Here is an 18865-nt window from a genome sequence, read left to right on the forward strand (position 1 = left end):
GAATGGCTGCAGGGCTTTCTGCTCAGCAGGTAGGAGGGGGGCAGGGGATGCAGCCTGGGACTGCTCCCCCTCCCCCCTCATGTGCTGAATCCATTCCTTGGGTTCTTTATTCCCTGCAACCCCTCAGGCTCTTCTTCCTGCTTCTCCTCTCCTCACACTGCAGTGGCTCCTCTGGCATTTTCAGTTTCTGCTGCAAAATGTATTCAGTTCTCCTTTTTCTCACCTCTTTGTACACTGCAACGTCTTGTTTTAAAGGATTTGCTAGGGTAACATTGGACTAGTGGAGATTGGACTAGTTCCCCCTGCTGTCTGACTCCGTTTTGTATGGGTTGCTCATTACATGGACAAAATTAATTGGATAAAAAGAGGCAGTGATGGAGGCATTCAGGGGTGATGAAGAAATGTTATCTGACTAGAAAGAGCCCTATCCTATAGTTACCTGGGAAACTTTGTCTGTCTGTGTTCAGTGCATGACTTAGCCAGGTAAGTTCCTCCTAAAGTGCTGATAACTAGAAAGGAATCACTCACCACACCTCAATGGGGTCCTTTATCCCATCATCTTGTGTTAGAGACAAAAACTCAGCATTAATCTACAGTGGCCAATCCCAACGAAATTCCAATGTGTTAAACCACCCGAAAGTGTAAAAATCATCCCACGGTTGTGAGCTGTAAATACACAACATCTAGCTCTGCCTAAATCATTAACATAATGTCAGATTTATTACTTGCATTATCTTCCCCCTTTATTATTTGTACTATTTAAGTATTAGTGGTGGTTTTGCACACGACAGTTTGTAATACCTTTTCCCTCTAGATACTCGGGTAACGTGATGGTTTGTTAGTATTATCTTGTTCCTCTAGATACCCAGGTGACGTGATTGTTAGTATTACCTTGTCCCTCTAGATACCCAGGTAACGTGATTGTTTGTATTACCTTGTCCCTCTAGATACCCGGGTGACGTGATTGTTTGTATTACCTTGTCCCTCTACATACCCCGGTGACGTGATTGTTTGTATTACCTTGTCCCTCTACATACCCGGGTGACGTGATTGTTTGTATTACCTTGTCCCTCTACATACCCGGGTGACGTGATTGTTTGTATTACCTTGTCCCTCTACATATCCGGGAGACGAGATGGTTAGTATTACCTTGTCCCTCTACATACCCGGGTAACGTGATGGTTTGTTAGTATTACCATGTCCCTCTAGATACCCGGGTAACGTGATGGTTTGTTAGTATTACCATGTCCCTCTAGATACCCGGGTAACGTGATGGTTTGTTAGTATTACCATGTCCCTCTAGATACCCGGGTAACGTGATGGTTTGTTAGTATTACCATGTCCCTCTAGATACCCGGGTAACGTGATGGTTTGTTAGTATTACCATGTCCCTCCAGATACCCGGGTGACGTGATGGTTTGTTAGTATTACCATGTCCCTCCAGATACCCGGGTGACGTGATGGTTTGTTAGTATTACCATGTTCCTCCAGATACCCGGGTGACGTGATGGTTTGTTAGTATTACCATGTCCCTCTAGATACCCGGGTGACGTGATGGTTTGTTAGTATTACCATGTCCCTCTAGATACCCGGGTAACGTGATGGTTTGTTAGTATTGCCTTGTTCCTCTAGATACCCGGGTAACGTGATTGTTAGTATTACCTTGTCCCTCTAGATCAGTGGTTCTCAACCTTTCTAATGCCGTGACCCCGCAATACAGTTCCTCATGTTGCGGTGACCCCTCGCCCCGCAAGGGCGGGGCGAGGGTGGGGCTTTGGTCATATGGGGGCGGGGTTATGGATGGGGTTGGATTTTAGTGCATACTTATTTATTATGACATTTATAAACAGAACCACCATTCCTCATAAACAATAAAATTAAGAAACATAAAGCATCAGTTATAATAGTAAAACCATACTAATAAAAGAATATTTTTTAAAATTACTGATAAAAGAATTTCTATTAATTAAAATCATATACATTTTTATAATTTCCCAAACACCAATAAAATATTGCAAAACAGCACATATATCAAATAACACACAATAATTAAAACTAATAAGGATTTTAAAAAGCCCCTGCTGTCCATACGTGGGAGCTCTTGATTTCCAGTCACCCTGATATTGTCGAGGATTAGGAGGTTATCCTCTCTCTCTCACACATACACTCACATGTCCATTCTCTCTCACACATACACTGTCACATACTTACACATTCATGCTCTTATACCCACCATAACCTCTCGCTCTCACAGACACTGATACACTCTCAGGGTGTAAGACACTCTCTCTCCCCCCCCCCCCCCCCACACACACACTCTTACTCCCCTGGATTTTCTCATACACACTCATGCTCTCACTCTTACTGGCTCCCTCACAACCTCAGAGCCTCTCAGATAAAACTCTATGCAGCAGAAATAATGCTGAATGTTTAGAATTGTGTTATGCAGACTAATCTGGAAAATGCACTAATTTCTACATGAGTCATAATGAATCAGTCCTCAGCTGCAGGCATCAATTGATTATCCTGGCTCCCTTTAATGTTTGCCAAATACAGTTCATGTGTAACAGCAATCCTAATTCTCCACCAGATCAAGCTGATTTCACATCCCACTTCATACTTTGTCACCTCCAGCTGAGTCAAACAATTAATCTAATTACTGCCACTGCTGTATTGGGGAGGCACTGATTGCTGCTATTGGCACTGAAGCCCATTCTGCTGCCTCCTGTGTGCAGGCCCCGTGGGTTTCCACTTCCTCCATGTTGATCTCGTACATTGTGAGATCCGCCATAGAGAAAGTGCTTCTCTTGCACATTCCCAAAGATTACATGTACCAATCAGTAAAAAGTAATTTATTTTTTTTTTTACATCTGCTTCCCTTTCTTATTTTTTTGCCATTTCCTTTTATATTGCCTTTTTTTCTATTTCTTTTCTCTCCACCTGTCTTCTTCCTTCAAACACACAGGTTCTCATTCTCACATGCATTTCTCTCTCACACACACATACACACACAGGCTCTCACTGTCACATGCTCTTTCTCTCATGCAATCATTCATACACACAGTCTCTCACTGGCACAGGCTGTCTGAGTCTCACACAGAGGCTCTCTCACACCCCCACATGCTGCCTTGCTCAAGCACAGGCTCTCACTCTTACATGCTGTCTCTTTCACACACACAGAGGCTCTCACATGCTGTCTCTGCAAACACACACAGTCTCTCAACTCACTCTCACACACAATCTCTCAACTCATCTCATACTCGCACACACCTCTCTCTCACCTCTGGGCCTCTTCTTTACGGGTTGCCACAGGATGGGCTCTGCAGCGGCCCTAGTCTTCCCGGCCCCGCTGCGCCTCTTCTGCACGCGGCTGAAGCGCCTCTTCTACCCACGCGGCTGACGCGCCTCCTCCTTCCTGCCCGTGCGGCTCCGGCAACATTTGTCTTCCGGGGCAGGAAGGAAGTAGGAGGAGCACCTGCAGTGGCTGATACACCTCCTTCCTGCCTGCGCGGCTCCAGCAACATACGTCACTGCGACGTGCTAGCTTTTTGGGCCATGTCTCTTCCCTTTTGGGGTTGGAGGAGGCAGGTCTCCAGCTTCGCCCCGCCTCCCTGCAGCAGCCGCGGCGCCACGGACCGCAAAAAAACCCCCCAACGGCCCGATACTGGTCCGCGGACCGGTGGTTGGGGACCCCTGCTTTAGGCGACCCCTGTGTTTTGGTCGTTCGACCCCCGCCGGGGTCGTGACCCACAGGTTGAGAACCGCTGCTCTAGATACCTGGGTAATGTGATTGTTAGTATTACCTTGTCCCTCTAGATACCTGGGTAACGTTCTTGCTCACGGCCTGCAGAATCTCTAGCTGTTTGGTTTTTGAGTGGGGAGGTGGAGTGCAGTGGTTAGAACTGGAGATTATGAACCAGAGAGCCAGGGGCCAACTCCTGTTTCTCCCCGTCTGCTCCCCGTGACCTTGAGCAAGTCACTTTCCCTGCATTACCTCAGGGGTGATTTACTAAGCTGCAGTCATGAAATATTATACAGTAGATGCACTTTTGTGCACTATTTTCGTTTTTGCTAATTTCTAGGGAAACAAGGAAATCCCCTTGCGTCTTTCTTGCTGCATCTCTGCAGGGACTCAGAGGAATCGGTGCCCATGGATTCCCCCAGTCTGAGGATGATAGATATGAAATAAAAATAAAGTATATATATCTCACTAGGTATATGTTAAAGATAAACCTTTACATTTTCCCCTCTCTGAACCAGCAGCAACACTGGGAAAACAATTGTGGAAAACATAAGTGCATGGAATCAAGGAAAAAGTGTTGGTTTTTTCTGTGATAAGCAATGCCTAACCATGAGACAGAGAGCTTGCAATCTTACGGTGTTAGGGATTATGGGACACTGCCATCTCTTCAGACCACAGTAAAAAGTAAAGGTTTTCATTTATTCAGGAAAATCATTGGGAATGAGTGACCTTAGGAAGCGGGTGCAATTGTCTGAATACAATTTTCTAAAAGGCCCAGAAGGAACTGGGCAGAGGGTACTGGTTTGGGTCACTTAGCGATGCCTTAAATCCACCTGATCAGGCTCCCAGGCCTGCTGGGGATGCAGGCAGGTGAAAGATCTTCCTGGCGAGGTCTGCTGGGGCCGCGTCCCTCTCCAGGAGCTCAGGAAGGTGCAGAACAGTCACAGGAAGAAGAGCTCTGCGAGTGCTGACAGCAGGGCCCCAGAGACCAGGAGGGGCGCAGGCCCTTGTGGGAGAAAAGGAGGGCCTAGCGAAGTAGGTGGAGGAGCAAATCGCCCATGTTATCCCGTTATTTGGGAAATAGTTCCATTACACAGCCTTTATAAGCTGCTCAAAATGTACACTTCACTGGCTTTAGGGAAAGCACATTTCACATGGTGGTGTTCACGGTCCCCCGACACAGATCGGGTTTTATTAACTGCGTCGAGGGGGGGGGGGGGGCCTGATCTGCAAATAGAGAAATAAAAGCATAAACATGGCCTTCTCGACCCTCCTCCACTAAAGGAACATATTATTATATCAAAAAGCCCTCACCTCGCTGAACAGCAGCGCAAATTTAATGCAAACCAGCGAAAAGAATTTAGCTGCCAGCAAATCCCTATTAAAAGAAGGCTACACAGCTAACCAGCCAGATACAAGGACAGATAAACAGTGCAATTATATCAGTTTAATGAAACGCATGAAAGAAGAGACAGCAAAAATATTATTGGAGAAGTAAAAAAAAAAAACACAAACAAACCAGGAAATTGTTTCAGTGTCCAAAGCAAAAAAAGGAGTTGATGACGAGATAAAAATCCCTAATAACGATATAGAAGGGCTCGGAACATATAAACACAATTTTAACTGTGGGAATCTACTGCAGAAATACCTTACCTGATAATTTCGTTTTTCTTCGTCTAGACAGATGGACTCAGGACCAGTAGGTTTATGCTCGCCTGCCAGCAGGTGGAGACGGAGCACCTAGAATTGGAGAGACCGGATTGTGGGAGCTGAGGTCTAGAAGGCTCACGGTTTCCGCTAGAGTCCTCTGCTGGGGGTAGTGTTACAAATTTGCCAGTAAACCTTCAGGTCTTTTGCTGCTAGATAGAGTGAGGGGGCTATGAAAGCTCAAACCAAGAAAACTCGCAGTATCCTCTACTAGGGCTGTTTGGGAAAAATATGAAACGAGCCTTCTAGTTCTCTGCAGTTAGAAATGGTGAGAGAGCTATGAAAGCTAAAGCTTGGACATCTTGCTGTGTTCTCCGGAGTCCTCTGCTGGGGCTGCTAAGAAAAATACGCAAACGAGCCTTCAGGTTCTCTGGTGCAAGAAAGAGAGTGCAGGGGCTGTAAAACCTGAAACCAGGATGGCTCGCGGTGTCCTTTGGAGTTCTGTGCTGAGAAAAGTATGCAAATGAGATTTCAAATCCTCTGGTGTTAAAATAGAGCGCGAGGATTGTGAAAACTGAAACCTTGATGGCTCATGGCACTCCCTGAAGTCTTCTGCTGGGGCTGCTGGGAAAAGTATGCAAAGGAGATTTCCAGTTCTTTGTGGCTGGAAACAGTATGTGGACTGTGAAACCTGAAATGTAGATAGCTCATGGTGTCCTCTGTACTGCATGCTGGGGCTGCTGGCAGAAGTATGTGGACGAGCCTTTCAGTCCTCTACTACAGACACAGCACTATATCCAGGTGCACTTAGGAGGAAGTGGGGGGTCTGTAAGTCTGTCTGTAGCAGAGGACTAGAAGGCTGATCTGCAGACTTTCTCCACGAGCATTCTAGGCTTCAGCTTCCACAGCACCCAAACTATTTCTAACAGAGATTTGTAAAGCTTTTTTTTTACATATCTTTCTGAGCAGCCCCATCAGAGGACTCTCCAAACCATGTAGATTCTAGCTTTTGTAACCTATTTTGAACACAAGAGGATCTGAAAACTTATTTGTATATTTTTCACAGCAGAGGATTCTGGAGGGTACCACAGGCTGTTTGTGCTTCAGCTTTCTTATCCCCCAGGCTTTTTATACCTGCAGAAAATTTGAAGTCTCATTTGCATGGTTTTTTTTCCTAGCAAAGGACACTGTGAGCCATCTAAGTAATTCACAGCCCCCATCCTCTTTCTAGTACCATGAATCTTAGGGCTCATTCGTATGCTTGCCCCAGCAGAGGACTCTAAAGAATACGGAGCTGTCTATTCTTCAACTTCCAAATCTCCTGCACTGTTACCAGCAACAAAGAACTGGGAGGCTCATTTGCATGCTTTTCCCAGCAGAGAATATCAAAGGACACTACAAGCCTTCTAGATTTCGGCTTTCACAGTCCCCCAGACTTTCTTTACTTGCAGAAGACCAGAAAGTTCATCTGTTTGCTTTTCCCAGCAGAGTAATTCAGGAACGCTATAAACCATCTAGGTTTCAGCTTTCACAGCCCCTGCACTCTTTCAAACAACAGAGGACTTGAAGGCTCATCTGAATACTTCTCTCAGCAGCCCCAGCAGAGGATTCTACAGAACATCATGAGCCATCTAGACTTCAGCTCCCACAGTCCTGCTTCTACATCCCCCTTTATTTCCTGCAACAGCTGATCAGAAGGCATGCAGAAAAAAACACCACTTCTATAAATTTTCCACAACACGTTTATTGGATATAGGGAGCAGAGCGGCTCTTTCTCTGCTCTGTCTCCTCCCTTCTTCCCTGCAGGATTCCTGGAAGGGGAGGGGCTGGATTAGGGAGCAGAGCGGCTCTTTCTCTGCTCTGTCTCCTCCCTTCTTCCCTGCAGGATTCCTGGAAGGGGAGGGGCTGGATTAGGGAGCAGAGTGGCTCTTTCTCTGCTCTGTCTCCTCCCTTCTTCCCTGCAGGATTCCTGGAAGGGGAGGGGCTGGATTAGGAAGCAGAGCGGCTCTTTCTCTGCTCTGTCTCTTCCCTTCTTCCCTGCAGGATTCCTGGAAGGGGAGGGGCTGGATTAGGGAGCAGAGCGGCTCTTTCTCTGCTCTGTCTCCTCCCTTCTTCCCTGCAGGATTCCTGGAAGGGGAGGGGCAGGATTAGGGGGCAGAGTGGCTCTTTCTCTGCTCTGTCTCCTCCCTTCTTCCCTGCAGGATTCCTGGAAGGGGAGGGGCTGGATTAGGGAGCAGAGCGGCTCTTTCTCTGCTCTGTCTCCTCCCTTCTTCCCTGCAGGATTCCTGGAAGGGGAGGGGCTGGATTAGGGAGCAGGGCGGCTCTTTCTCTGCTCTGTCTCCTCCCTTCTTCCTTGCAGGATTCCTGGAAGGGGAGGGGCTTGATTAGGGAGCAAAGCAGCTCTTTCTCCTCCCTTTTTCCCTGCAGGATGCCTAGAGGGAAGGCACTGGAGCAGAATGACCCTGCTGTTCTGCCTCTTGCATCTGAAAAGAAATAGTGGAGAAACTCTATTCCAGACTATTTCCCCACAAATTAAGCTTCCATTTTATTATATAATGATTTATTCAGGCAGTGACATTTGATATTCTGTGTTTCTGGTATTAGAAAATCTCTTTGCAGTTTGATTTGCAGGCTCTAGGGTTCATGGAGGAAACTGACTCTAGGCAACTACCCAAAGGAGAAAAAGTGTGACAGTGCCTGGAGGAGAGGAAAGTTTTCATCCTCTATTCAATAATGTGAGGAGAATAAATCCAGCTGAGATCTAATGCACGCTGAGTCCCTCCACGTGTCAGTGAGTGTTTCTGGTTTGTGTTTCAGGTGCCGGTGACGTTTGAGGACATTGCTGTCTATTTCTCCCAGGAGGAGTGGGGGTATTTAGATGAAGGGCAGAAGGAGCTTTACAGGGAGGTGATGAAGGAGAATTATGAAATCCTGATCTCCCTAGGTAAAGATTGCATTATCTGCATTTTTAACAGACCCAGAAACTGATTTACTGAAGATTATTAGTCCTTTTTCTCCTTACTCCACTCCTGCATTCCTCTGAGTCTGGGCCGGTACCTGAGATTGGTTGTTTGGGTCTTTTCACTTGACCAGTCATTCAGTTATTGATCCCATGTTTCTGCTGAGATAAGGAGCCACAAAACAGACTTACATATATTTTGATATCTCACCTGAGGGCACTTGCTACTGAGCTTCCATAAAGTTACGAATATAAGAAGTGTCATGCAGGGTCAGACCAAGGTCCATCGAACCCAGCATCCTGTCTCCAACAGTGGCCATTTCAGATCACAAGTAGTCGACAGATCTCCAATAGTTGAACTATATATATATATATTTATCTTTATTACATTTTCAACAACCATGAACAGTTGACCATGTTTACACCCATGTATCGTAGTTATCATATTGCCCCCCCCAACCATCCCCTATCCCTCTATCCAACATAACACTGAAGAGGCGATTTAACGCATGCTAGAGAGTTAACAGTCGCCATCAATTTAAAAACCAGTACCCAAGGATGTCCACTTCCTGCTGCTCGCAAAGGCATGTCAAGAAGATTATCAAACAGCTTCCCCGTACTTGCCTTGTAATGCTTTTGGGAGGTGTTCATTGAATGGACCCCAGATTTTTGAGAAGGCCACTTTCTTCCGCTGCGGGGAGAGAATCCATGTGCGATGATCAATGTTTAGGACAATTAGCATTTCAGCATGCCAAAAGTCCATCATTGGGGAATCATGCTGAATCCATTTAGATAGTATATGTTATGATTCAGAAAGTGGACCTCTGTTCCGAGGTAGAGTCAGCGCTACCGAAAAAGGAAATCAACCCTCTTCGGTCTCTACCGTCGGATGGCAAGGCCTGTTGAAGATGTTTAGATGAAGACTTCACCCTGGAGGCTCGTGATCCCCGCCCCAGGAGGAGCCCGTAGGGATATGGCCGCTGGGACTTAGGAGACTCCCTGAAGAGTGAAGATGGTCTGGATGCAGGCGCCTCCTGCAGGTCGTGGGTTCCAGACGGCTGGCGCCTCCAGCAGGTCGTGATCAGTCTAGGAGTATACATCAAAAGATAGTCCAAAGCCGGTCCAAGGGTCAAAGTCCAGAGAGAGGTTGAGAGCCGGTCCAGGAGCAAAGAAGGAGAAGGGTCCAGAGCCAGTCCAAGTCAATAACAGAAGATTACCACCACTGGTCCGATTCTGCAATCTATTTTCAAATCGGTAAAGTTGTTCTGATTCAACAACCAATCGCCCAATACCCTCACTGAGACTGCTAAGGAATACAATGAAAATTTGGAACTCCCATACCACCCTTATCCTTAGGGGCAGATAATGTCTTCTAAGAAATTCTGGCCTTTATCCCATTCCAAAAAAAAGCCTCCCAAACAGGTGACTTAATTAAAAATATTAGTTTGATTAAAGTGGCATGGGCAACATTTGAATTAAATACAATAATTGAGGGTCCAGCATCATTTTAAACAAAGCAATTCTACCTTGGCAGAAAGTGGGAGCTCTCAAGCCTAACTTGGAATTTTTTTTAACTACCGGACTGTAATTAAGACCATACCAACATATATGGGCTCTCTATGGAGAGATCTCTAACTTGATCAGGGCCCCATCTAATCAGAAAACTCCATCAATTACCTTTAAGATGACCCATTATGTCTAACACTTCAGTTTTGTCTAAGTTTAGTTTAAAGCCAGATATGTCCTCGTACTGTGAGAATAACGTAAGAGCAACAGGTAAGGGGACTGTAGCATTGGAAAGCAATAAAAGAATATAATCTGCAACAGGGATGTAATAGATTCCTTGTTCACTTGGATTCCTGTTAGTAAAGGAGAATTTTTGTTTGCATATAAAAGGCTCAACAGAATAAATAAAGGGGAAAGAGGACTACCTTGTCTTGTGCCTCTATATAAATTGAACTGATCTCTGAAAGTGCCATTTATACTTATCCTGGCACATGGATTAGCTAACAAGGGCTGTATAAATTCAAAAATTCTACCAGAAAATCCAAAAGCACGTCAGCTTTCAAATAAATAAGGCCACGCCAAAGGGATCAGGTATCAGACTGCGGCATGGACAAATACAGAATCAAAGGCGAAGTCACACAAAAATTAAACCATGCCACTCTATTGAAAGCCTTTTCGGCATCACAACTCACAAGCAATGGGTCACAGATAACTCCGGTGTGACACTGAGACAAAGTTGCACAGACCTTATGAATATTAACTGAAGATCTTCGCCCATAAGCGCGTCCCACCTGATCCCTACTAATTAATTTTGGAAGAATAAATTTGAACCTGATGGCCAGAATTGTCGCAAAGATTTTAATGTCCAGATTTAACAATGATAAAGGCCAATATGAGGCAGGAGATAAAGGAATCCTTTCCCATCTTCGGGATAACAACAATAGCTGCTTTCTTTAAGGATACTGGCATACACCCCTTATCGCTTATAGCTTCTAAAAGGGCTTTTAGTGAATTCGAAACCATCTTCCTTAAGGACTTGTTAAAAGTATTATCCAAGCCATCTAACCCTGGTGATTGTGTGAGGGAAGAGATTTAATATCCCAGAGAACTTCAGACTGTGTAAAGTATCTTCCCATGCTCACTGCATCACGTGACTTCCCCACTTTAATGGTTTCATGGTCTCTTGCACATTTTCTTTGGACCTCGTACCCTTATGGATCTTGCCATTATTGGTCTTCTGGGATATTCAACCTTTGATGGATTGTACCACAGCAAAAGTCAAGGTCTGGGCTACAGAGGTGCAGCACTCAGAAATACCAGGATTGTGTTCCTTTTTACTTCTGAGGTAATGGAGCCAGTATTACTAAATACTGATTCAGAAGGAGAATTATGTCCTACATTCCTGAATCATATAATATTGCACAGTTGCTGGCTAAAGAGTATTTCATGCCTCTAGTCAGTAGCATCTTAGCCTGCAGTGAAAACCTAATCTGAGCCAAATACATCCTTCAGAGATAACATCAGGGATCCTCTAAGGAGTTTTCTCTGCCTTCTCTCTGCATGCTTGTCACTTTATTTGTTGCCCTTTGCCCCTCATTTTGGAGCCTTGGGGTGCTCTTTCCACCTTTTATGATGCTTTAGTTTCTTCTTGCCACTCTATCAGTTGCTTTCACCCTCTATCACGCCCTAGAGGGATTTTCTGCCTCTTCTGGTTCTTTCTTCCATCTTCATTGTACTCTAGCTATTTATACCACACATGGTGCCATTTTGCCCTTCTCATATAGCCTTGGAGGGTTCATACCAAACTTGTTGCTACACTCTTTTGAGGCCCACTCTAGTTATCTTCTTTCTTGGTTATACTGGGGTGCTGTGTCCCCAGATCAGAATGAGATGGTCAAATAATACAAGTTTCTCTTCCGAAGACATCTATTTTAGTCTTTCATTTTCATCTTTCCTTCCAGTCCCAGCCTGGTTCTCTTCTCATACCCTGCTTGTTTGTTGATGATACTAGGGTGGTTTATCCACAAAAACCCTCAGTCAATAGGAAGAAATACAAACAGAACAGAAAACATAGAAGACATATTCTGAGTGTGGTTAGAGTTTGTCAGACAGATTTAATTTATACAAAACCAGACAATCAGCATATAGAACAGACAATTACAGAATATGGCAAATGGTTTCTGAATGGGGAATCCGCACCACTTTCCAGGAAAACCACATTACAATTATTTGAGAAATCATTTAGATGTCCTGCTTGTGATAACGTGCTCGATTCACAAGACAATCACTATTCCACCCAGCAGCTAGATCAAGTTCCAGCTGAGAATGTAATCAAAGCTTATTTCTAGAAAACGATACTTATCCCATTCATTTTCAGGTACTGATTATGACAATTAGTAAATGTGCTTGAACAGAGTGACGGGCATCTCCCATGCCACTCTGCCTTACTGCTATGCCCCTCATGCTACACCTTCGGGGACTTTGTGCCATTCGGCCTTGCTGCCATGCCCAGATGTTACACCCTGGGGTTCTTCCTGTCACTGATCCTTCCTGTTATACTGCAGCTCTTGCAGCTTGAGGTGTTCTTGCCAGACTCGGGGCTGCTGTGCACCTCTGTTGTTCTTTTGAAATCTTGATGCCATTCTTTCTGACTTTTGGTCCCTTTAGCAGTGCCTTGGGATTTTTCCTCCCACTTTTTCTGCTTCATTCCCCTTCATGGTGCCTTAGGGTGCTGATGCCACTTTTGGTGCCACTCTGCCTCTCGTGATGCCATCAAGGGTTCATGTCACTATTACTGGGGTCCCCTTTTGGCACCTTGGGGCTTCCTTCCTCCTCTTGCTGCTTCGTTGCTGCTCTCACGGTGCCTTGGAGAACTCCTGCCAGTGCTGGTACCCCCTTTGCCCCTCTGCAGAGCCTTAGGCTATTTATGCCACTTTTGGTGCCACTTTGCCACAGTCTAAATACTTTGCAGTTCTTTTCACCTTCTGATAATTTCTTCCTCCAAGTTTCATGAGAATTGATAAGAAAACCACTTTTCTGGAGCCCAAAAAGGATTGCAGTGCATCGCCTATTGATTTTAATGAGAAACGAATGAACAAATGAAACACATATTTTTTTGTTTTGAAACTAATGAAACAAATTTGGGTCCCAATGAAATTAATGAACGAACTGAAAGTAATATTTTTCTTGTGGGAGGGTGGGAATCAAACCAGCTACCCAGAAATGTGTACTTTTACTTCATATCAAATAAGTGACTTTTGCAAACTCACAATTCTTACAAAGGCAAACAAATACTTTTACCAGCTCACAGAGTTAAACAAAGTCTTATTTTCTACCTACACAGACAATTCTAACAATGGCAAACAAATACTAACATTAAAACTTGCACATAATTTAAACAGCCAGTAATAATTTAATCCTCCAACAATTTTTTTTCTCAATATTTAAGTGCCTTTCCCAGCAAGTCCAACTTACCACCTGCAGATGAAGGTTCTGCTTGCAGCACTCCCTCTGGTCCCAGACTGAGCCTACAGGAATAGAACCAGGACTACAGATCCCACAAGCCCAGTTACAGAACAGAATATGAACAGCAGGATACAAGAGGCCTGATATTCCTCCATAGCAGTCATTACCCCTGTGACATATTTAGCCATGCACAAATACACTGGGGAGATTGCAGCTTGTCTGCATACTTCTGGCTGTCTCACTTATGGACTCCTGAGGACACAGAGACCACCTGGCTCAGCTACATATTGTGAATTCCAGAAAATAATTTTTCTCTTCTCTTTGGTCCTTGAGGCTCCATGACATTAACGTTTTCTGATGCAAATCCTCACCAAACTTATTCCCCTTTCTCTATATTCTCAATCTCGCCAACAATTCTGTCTTCTGCCCTGTCCACTGCTTTTCAACTTTTTCCTTCTCTTCATTGTTATCATCTCTCACCCTGAAAGCATTTCATTCTTGTCAATGTCATCACATCTCAACTTCTCTTCTATCCTCTCTTCTACTCTTCCTCTCAGCTGGGAGTATCAGTTTCATCCTTGGCCCTTTATGGTAACTTTCATCTTATCTGGGCACTCGCCTTTTGGTTGATCTTCACTCGCTCCTAGTGTCCCTTCATATTCAATTCAAAATAGGAATCCTTACCTTCAAAGTTTTGTGTTGGGGCACACCGTCTTACCTTGCTTCTGTCATTTTCCCCTGTCTACCTTCTCGTCCATTGCGATCGTTAAAGCAAGAGCTTTTAGTGCTGCCCTCTATTAGAAGCATTTGTTTTGAGAGTTTAAGAGCAATCTGTTTTTCCTAAATATCCCCTTGCTTTTGGAACTCTTTGCCACTCAATATTCGTCTTGAGAAAGAGTTCTTGAAATTTAGGAAGGCACTCAAGCTCACCTGTTTGTAGTAGCCTTCCCTTACCTGAGTGCTACTTGATTTTAATTTCTTTGCTTTGCTTGTTCTTTATTTTTATATTCTGCTCTACCGTTTTGAGTCTCATTGTTTTATCCATTTTATCTTGTATTTTATTTATATTGATCTTGATGTTTTATTTTATTCATTTAAATTGTTTTATTGCATTGTGATTTTTATATTTTAAACTAGTTTTATTTTGATATGTTTTATGTTATATTTTTTCTTGTTTTTACTTGTTAGCCTTGTTCATAAGAACATAAAATATGCCATACTGGGTTAGACCAAGGGTCCATCAAGCCCAGTATCCTGTCTCCAGTGGCCAATCCAAGTCACAAGTGCCCAAACATTAAATAGATCCCATGCTACTGAGCTAGCAACAAGCAGTGGCTATTCCCTATTGATTAATAGCAGTTCCTCCAGGAACTATCTAAACCTTTTTTAAACCCAGCTACACTAACTGCCCTAACCACTTAAGACATGCCATACTGGGTCAGACCAAGGGTCCATCAAGCCCAGCATCCTGTTTCCAATTCAAGTCACAAGTACTGGCAGGTACCCAAATATTAAATAGATCCCAAGTTACTATTCCTTATTGATTAATAGCAGTTTATGGACTTCTCCAGGAACTTATCCAAACCTTTTTTAAACTCAGTTACACTAAGTGCCATAACCACATCCTCTGGCAATGAATTTCAGAGCTTAATTATGTGTTGAGTGAAAAATAATTTTCTCTGATTTGTTTTAAATGAGCTACATCTTAACTTCATGGAGTGCCCCCTAGTTCTTTTATTGTCTGAGAGAGTAAATAACCAATTTAGATTTACCTGTTCAAGTCCTTTCATGATTTTGTAGACCTCTATCATATCCCCCCTCAGCTGTCTCTTCTCCAAATTGAACAGCCCCTAACCTCTTTAGCCTTTCCTCATAGGGGAGCAGTCCCATCCCCTTTATCATTTTGGTTCAGATTTTATTTGTACATTGCTTTGTTTTACCAATGTAATTAATTGCGATTAATCAAGTAGTGACAAACATAAACATCAACTCGCTTCCTCTCCAAGCTTATCATATCCCCGTTTTCTCCCTCTATCGTTTTCTATAAAGAATATACACTTTGTTTCCAACAAGTTCGTTTACATTCATGACCTCTCTATCTCTCATTCTCTCCATCTTCTCACTTTTAGATTTTGTGACAATTGTAGAGCAGTGATTATGGAATCAGAAATATTTGCATGGTCACTAATACCTGATTGTTTTCTTTTTTCACCAGCAAGTGATGTGATCACACAGAATATAAAGGAGGAGGGGAAGAATGGGAAAGAATATCCTGTGGAAGTAGGACTGATCCCAAGACACTCAGGAAATGACTTTGAGAATATTTCTCAGGGGGCGGACAGGAAAAACACAAGGAATAGTCTGCAGGAATCAGAGAAGAAGTTGAGAGACACTGCAGGAGATTCACCGGATGGAGTCACTGAGTGTGAGAGGGAGAGCACAGTCATCCCTGTGCATAAGAGACACCTGAGAGCAGAGAAATCCTTCCAGAGTAATAACAATGATCAAATGACTGCAGACCTCAACCAGAGGGAGGGGAAAGGGAAGAAATCCTTTTTGTGTGACTCCTGTGGGAAAAGCTTTGGTAAGAAATCACATTTAATATTGCACCAGAAATCCCACATAATCAAACCACCATTTCTATGCAATAAATATGAGAAAAATATCAGTCAGGGGAACAATCTAAATATCCCCCTAAGAACACATAGAAGAGAGAAACCCTTTCCATGCACGGAATGCAGCAAAAGCTTTGTGTACAAGGATGCTCTAAGACAACATAAAATAATACATACGAGTGAGAGGCCATTCTCATGTTCTCAATGTACAAAAAGCTTTTTTAGTAAGTATTTGTTAATATCACATCAGAAAATCTGCATAGAGAAGAAACCATTCTCATGTTCCAAATGTGGAAAATGTTTCAGTAGAAAGACAGACCTATCACAACATCAGAAAATCCACACCAGAGAGAAAAATTTCTCATGCACTGAATGTGGTAAAAGTTTCAATACCAAGATCGATCTCTCACAACACCAGAAAGTCCACACAGGAGAGAGACCATTTTCATGTACTGAGTGTGGGAAAAGCTTCATTAGTAAGTATATACTAATCATGCACCAGAAAATGCACATAAGAGGGAGACCATTCTTATGTTCTAAATGTGGTAAAAGCTTTATGCGGAAGGATTTGCTAATATCTCACAAGAAAATCCACATGGGAGAGAGACCATTTACATGTACTGATTGTGGGAAAAGTTTCAGTAGAAAGACAAATCTCTCACAACATCAGAAATTGCACACAGAAGAGAAATGTTTCTCATGCACTGAATGCAGTAAAAGTTTCACTATGAAGACAGACCTCTCACAACACCAGAAAATCCACACAAGAATGATACCATTCTCATGTACTGAATGTGGAAAATGTTTCAGTAGAAAGGCAAGCCTCTCACAACATCAGAAAATGCACACAGGAGAGAAAAATTTCTCATGCACTGAATGCAGTAAATGTTTTACTACGAAGACAAACCTCTCACGACACCAGAAAATCCACACAGGAGAGAGATCATTCTCATGTACTGAGTGTAGGAAAAGCTTTATTAGTAAGAATATACTAATCTGGCACCAGAAAATCCACACAGCAAAGAGAGCATTTACATGTGCTGAGTGTGGGAAAAGCTGCATTACTAAGCATATACTAATTTTGCACCAGAAAATCCACACAGGAGAGAGACCATTTACATGTTCTGAATGTGGAAAATGTTTCAGTAGAAAGACAAACCTCTCACGACATCAGAAAATCCATACAGGAGAGAAAAATTTCTCATGCACTGAATGCAGTAAAAGTTTCACTATGAAGACATACCTCTCACAACACCAGAAAATACACACAGGAGAGAAACCATTTTCATGTACTGAGTGTGGGAAAAGCTTCATTACTAAGAATCTACTAACCTTGCACCAGAGAATCCACACAGGAGAGAAACCATTCTCATGTTCTAAATGTGGTAAAAGCTTTAATCAGAAGAATATATTAATATCTCACCAGAAAATCCACACACGAGAGAGACCATTCTCATGTACTAAATGTGGAAAATGTTTTATTAGGAAGACATGCCTTTCACAACACCTGAAAATCCATACAGGAGAGAGGCCATTTATATGTACTGAGTGTGGGAAAGGCTTCATTACTAAATATATACTAAACTTACATCAGAAAATCCACACAGGAGAGAGGCCATTTATATGTACTGAGTGTGGGAAAGGCTTCATTACTAATTATATACTAACCTTGCATCAGAAAATCCACACAGGGGAGAGACCATTCTCATGTAGTAAATGTGGAAAATGTTTTATTAGGAAGACATACCTCTCTGATCACGAGAAAATACACACAGGAGAGAGACCATTCTCATGTACTAAATGTGGAAAAAGTTTCAATAGGAAAACCAATCTCTCACGACATGAGATAATCCACACAGGCAACAAACAATTTACATGTACTGAGTGTGGGAAAAGCTTTCTGCAGAAGGCAACGCTTAGAGGACATCAAAAGACACACACTGGTGAGAGACCATTCTCATGTTCTGAATGTGAGAAACGTTTCATTAGTAAGTATACATTAATATCTCACCAGAGAATCCACACAGATGAGCGAAAGTTCTCATGTGCTAAATGTGGAAAACGTTTTATTGGGAAGACAAATCTCTCACGACATGAGAAAATCCACACAGGCACCAAAAGCAGGAGAAAGGGGAGACAAAAGGGGAATTGGATTCAGACAATAACCAATGCTGGGCCCTGACTTTTATGGTCCGGGGTACTGATATGCAGACATTAGAGAAAAAGTGCAGGACTGCTTCTATGGCCAAGTCTAAAAGCAAAGCACATTCAAGCAGCAGCATTATATGAATTATGAAAAAAGCTGCTCACTCTGTAAAAACGTTGCTAGCAGTAATTTTGTTGTGGGTTTGACAGTTGCTTGGTTTTAATTTCTAATATTACTACCCTTAACATGGAGTGGCAGTTACTCTCCTTAACAGAAACATGGGAGTAACCTGCACAGACCAGCAGTTGTTACCCCTAACAGACACATGTGGGTAAACTGAATGGAGAGGCAGTTACTATCCTTAACAGAAACATGGAGGTAACCTGCACAGAGCGACAGTTACTACTCTTAACAGAAACATGGGGGTCATCTGCCCAGAGCAACAGTTACTAACCGTAACAGAAACATGGTGCTAACCTGCATGAAGCAGCAGTTACTACCATAGGAAGCTTGATGGGCAGACTGGTTGGACTGTTTGGTCTTTTTCTGCCATCATTACTATGTTACTATGTTATGTTGCTATGTTATTGTATTGTTTTGTTTGTTGTGACTTCTCCACTATTATGAATGTTTTATTGTACCCTTCCCTGTACTTTGGAGGGGCAGGTAATAAATGATTTTAAATCAATAAATGTTACAGCTCTGAGTGTGGAAAAAGTTTCCTTCAGAAGGCAAAGCTGAAGTGTCACCAGCAAATATACACTGGTGAAAGACAATTTTCCTGT

General features: G+C 43.1%; 1 protein-coding gene across 1 annotated transcript; it reads left to right on the plus strand.

Moving 5' to 3' along the window:
* Positions 1 to 8279: 8279 nt before the first annotated feature.
* Positions 8280 to 18524, plus strand: LOC115083642 (oocyte zinc finger protein XlCOF6-like). Its single transcript, XM_029587580.1, has 2 exons — positions 8280 to 8333; positions 15535 to 18524. The coding sequence occupies exons 1-2, from the start codon at positions 8300 to 8302 to the stop codon at positions 18114 to 18116; spliced, it is 2616 nt and encodes an 871-aa protein (XP_029443440.1). The 5' UTR covers positions 8280 to 8299; the 3' UTR covers positions 18117 to 18524.
* Positions 18525 to 18865: the final 341 nt, after the last annotated feature.

This window comes from Rhinatrema bivittatum, chromosome 2 (assembly GCF_901001135.1).
Source record: "Rhinatrema bivittatum chromosome 2, aRhiBiv1.1, whole genome shotgun sequence".
In the NCBI taxonomy this organism is placed as follows: Eukaryota; Metazoa; Chordata; class Amphibia; order Gymnophiona; family Rhinatrematidae; genus Rhinatrema; species Rhinatrema bivittatum.

Excerpts from the sequence above, each read along its gene's own strand:
- LOC115083642 (XM_029587580.1), top strand. The coding sequence starts at position 8,300 with ATGAAGGAGAATTATGAAATCCTGATCTCCCTAG. Across the intron at positions 8,334-15,534 it reads TGAAATCCTGATCTCCCTAG|CAAGTGATGTGATCACACAG; the intron begins GTAAAGATTGCA and ends TTTTTTCACCAG.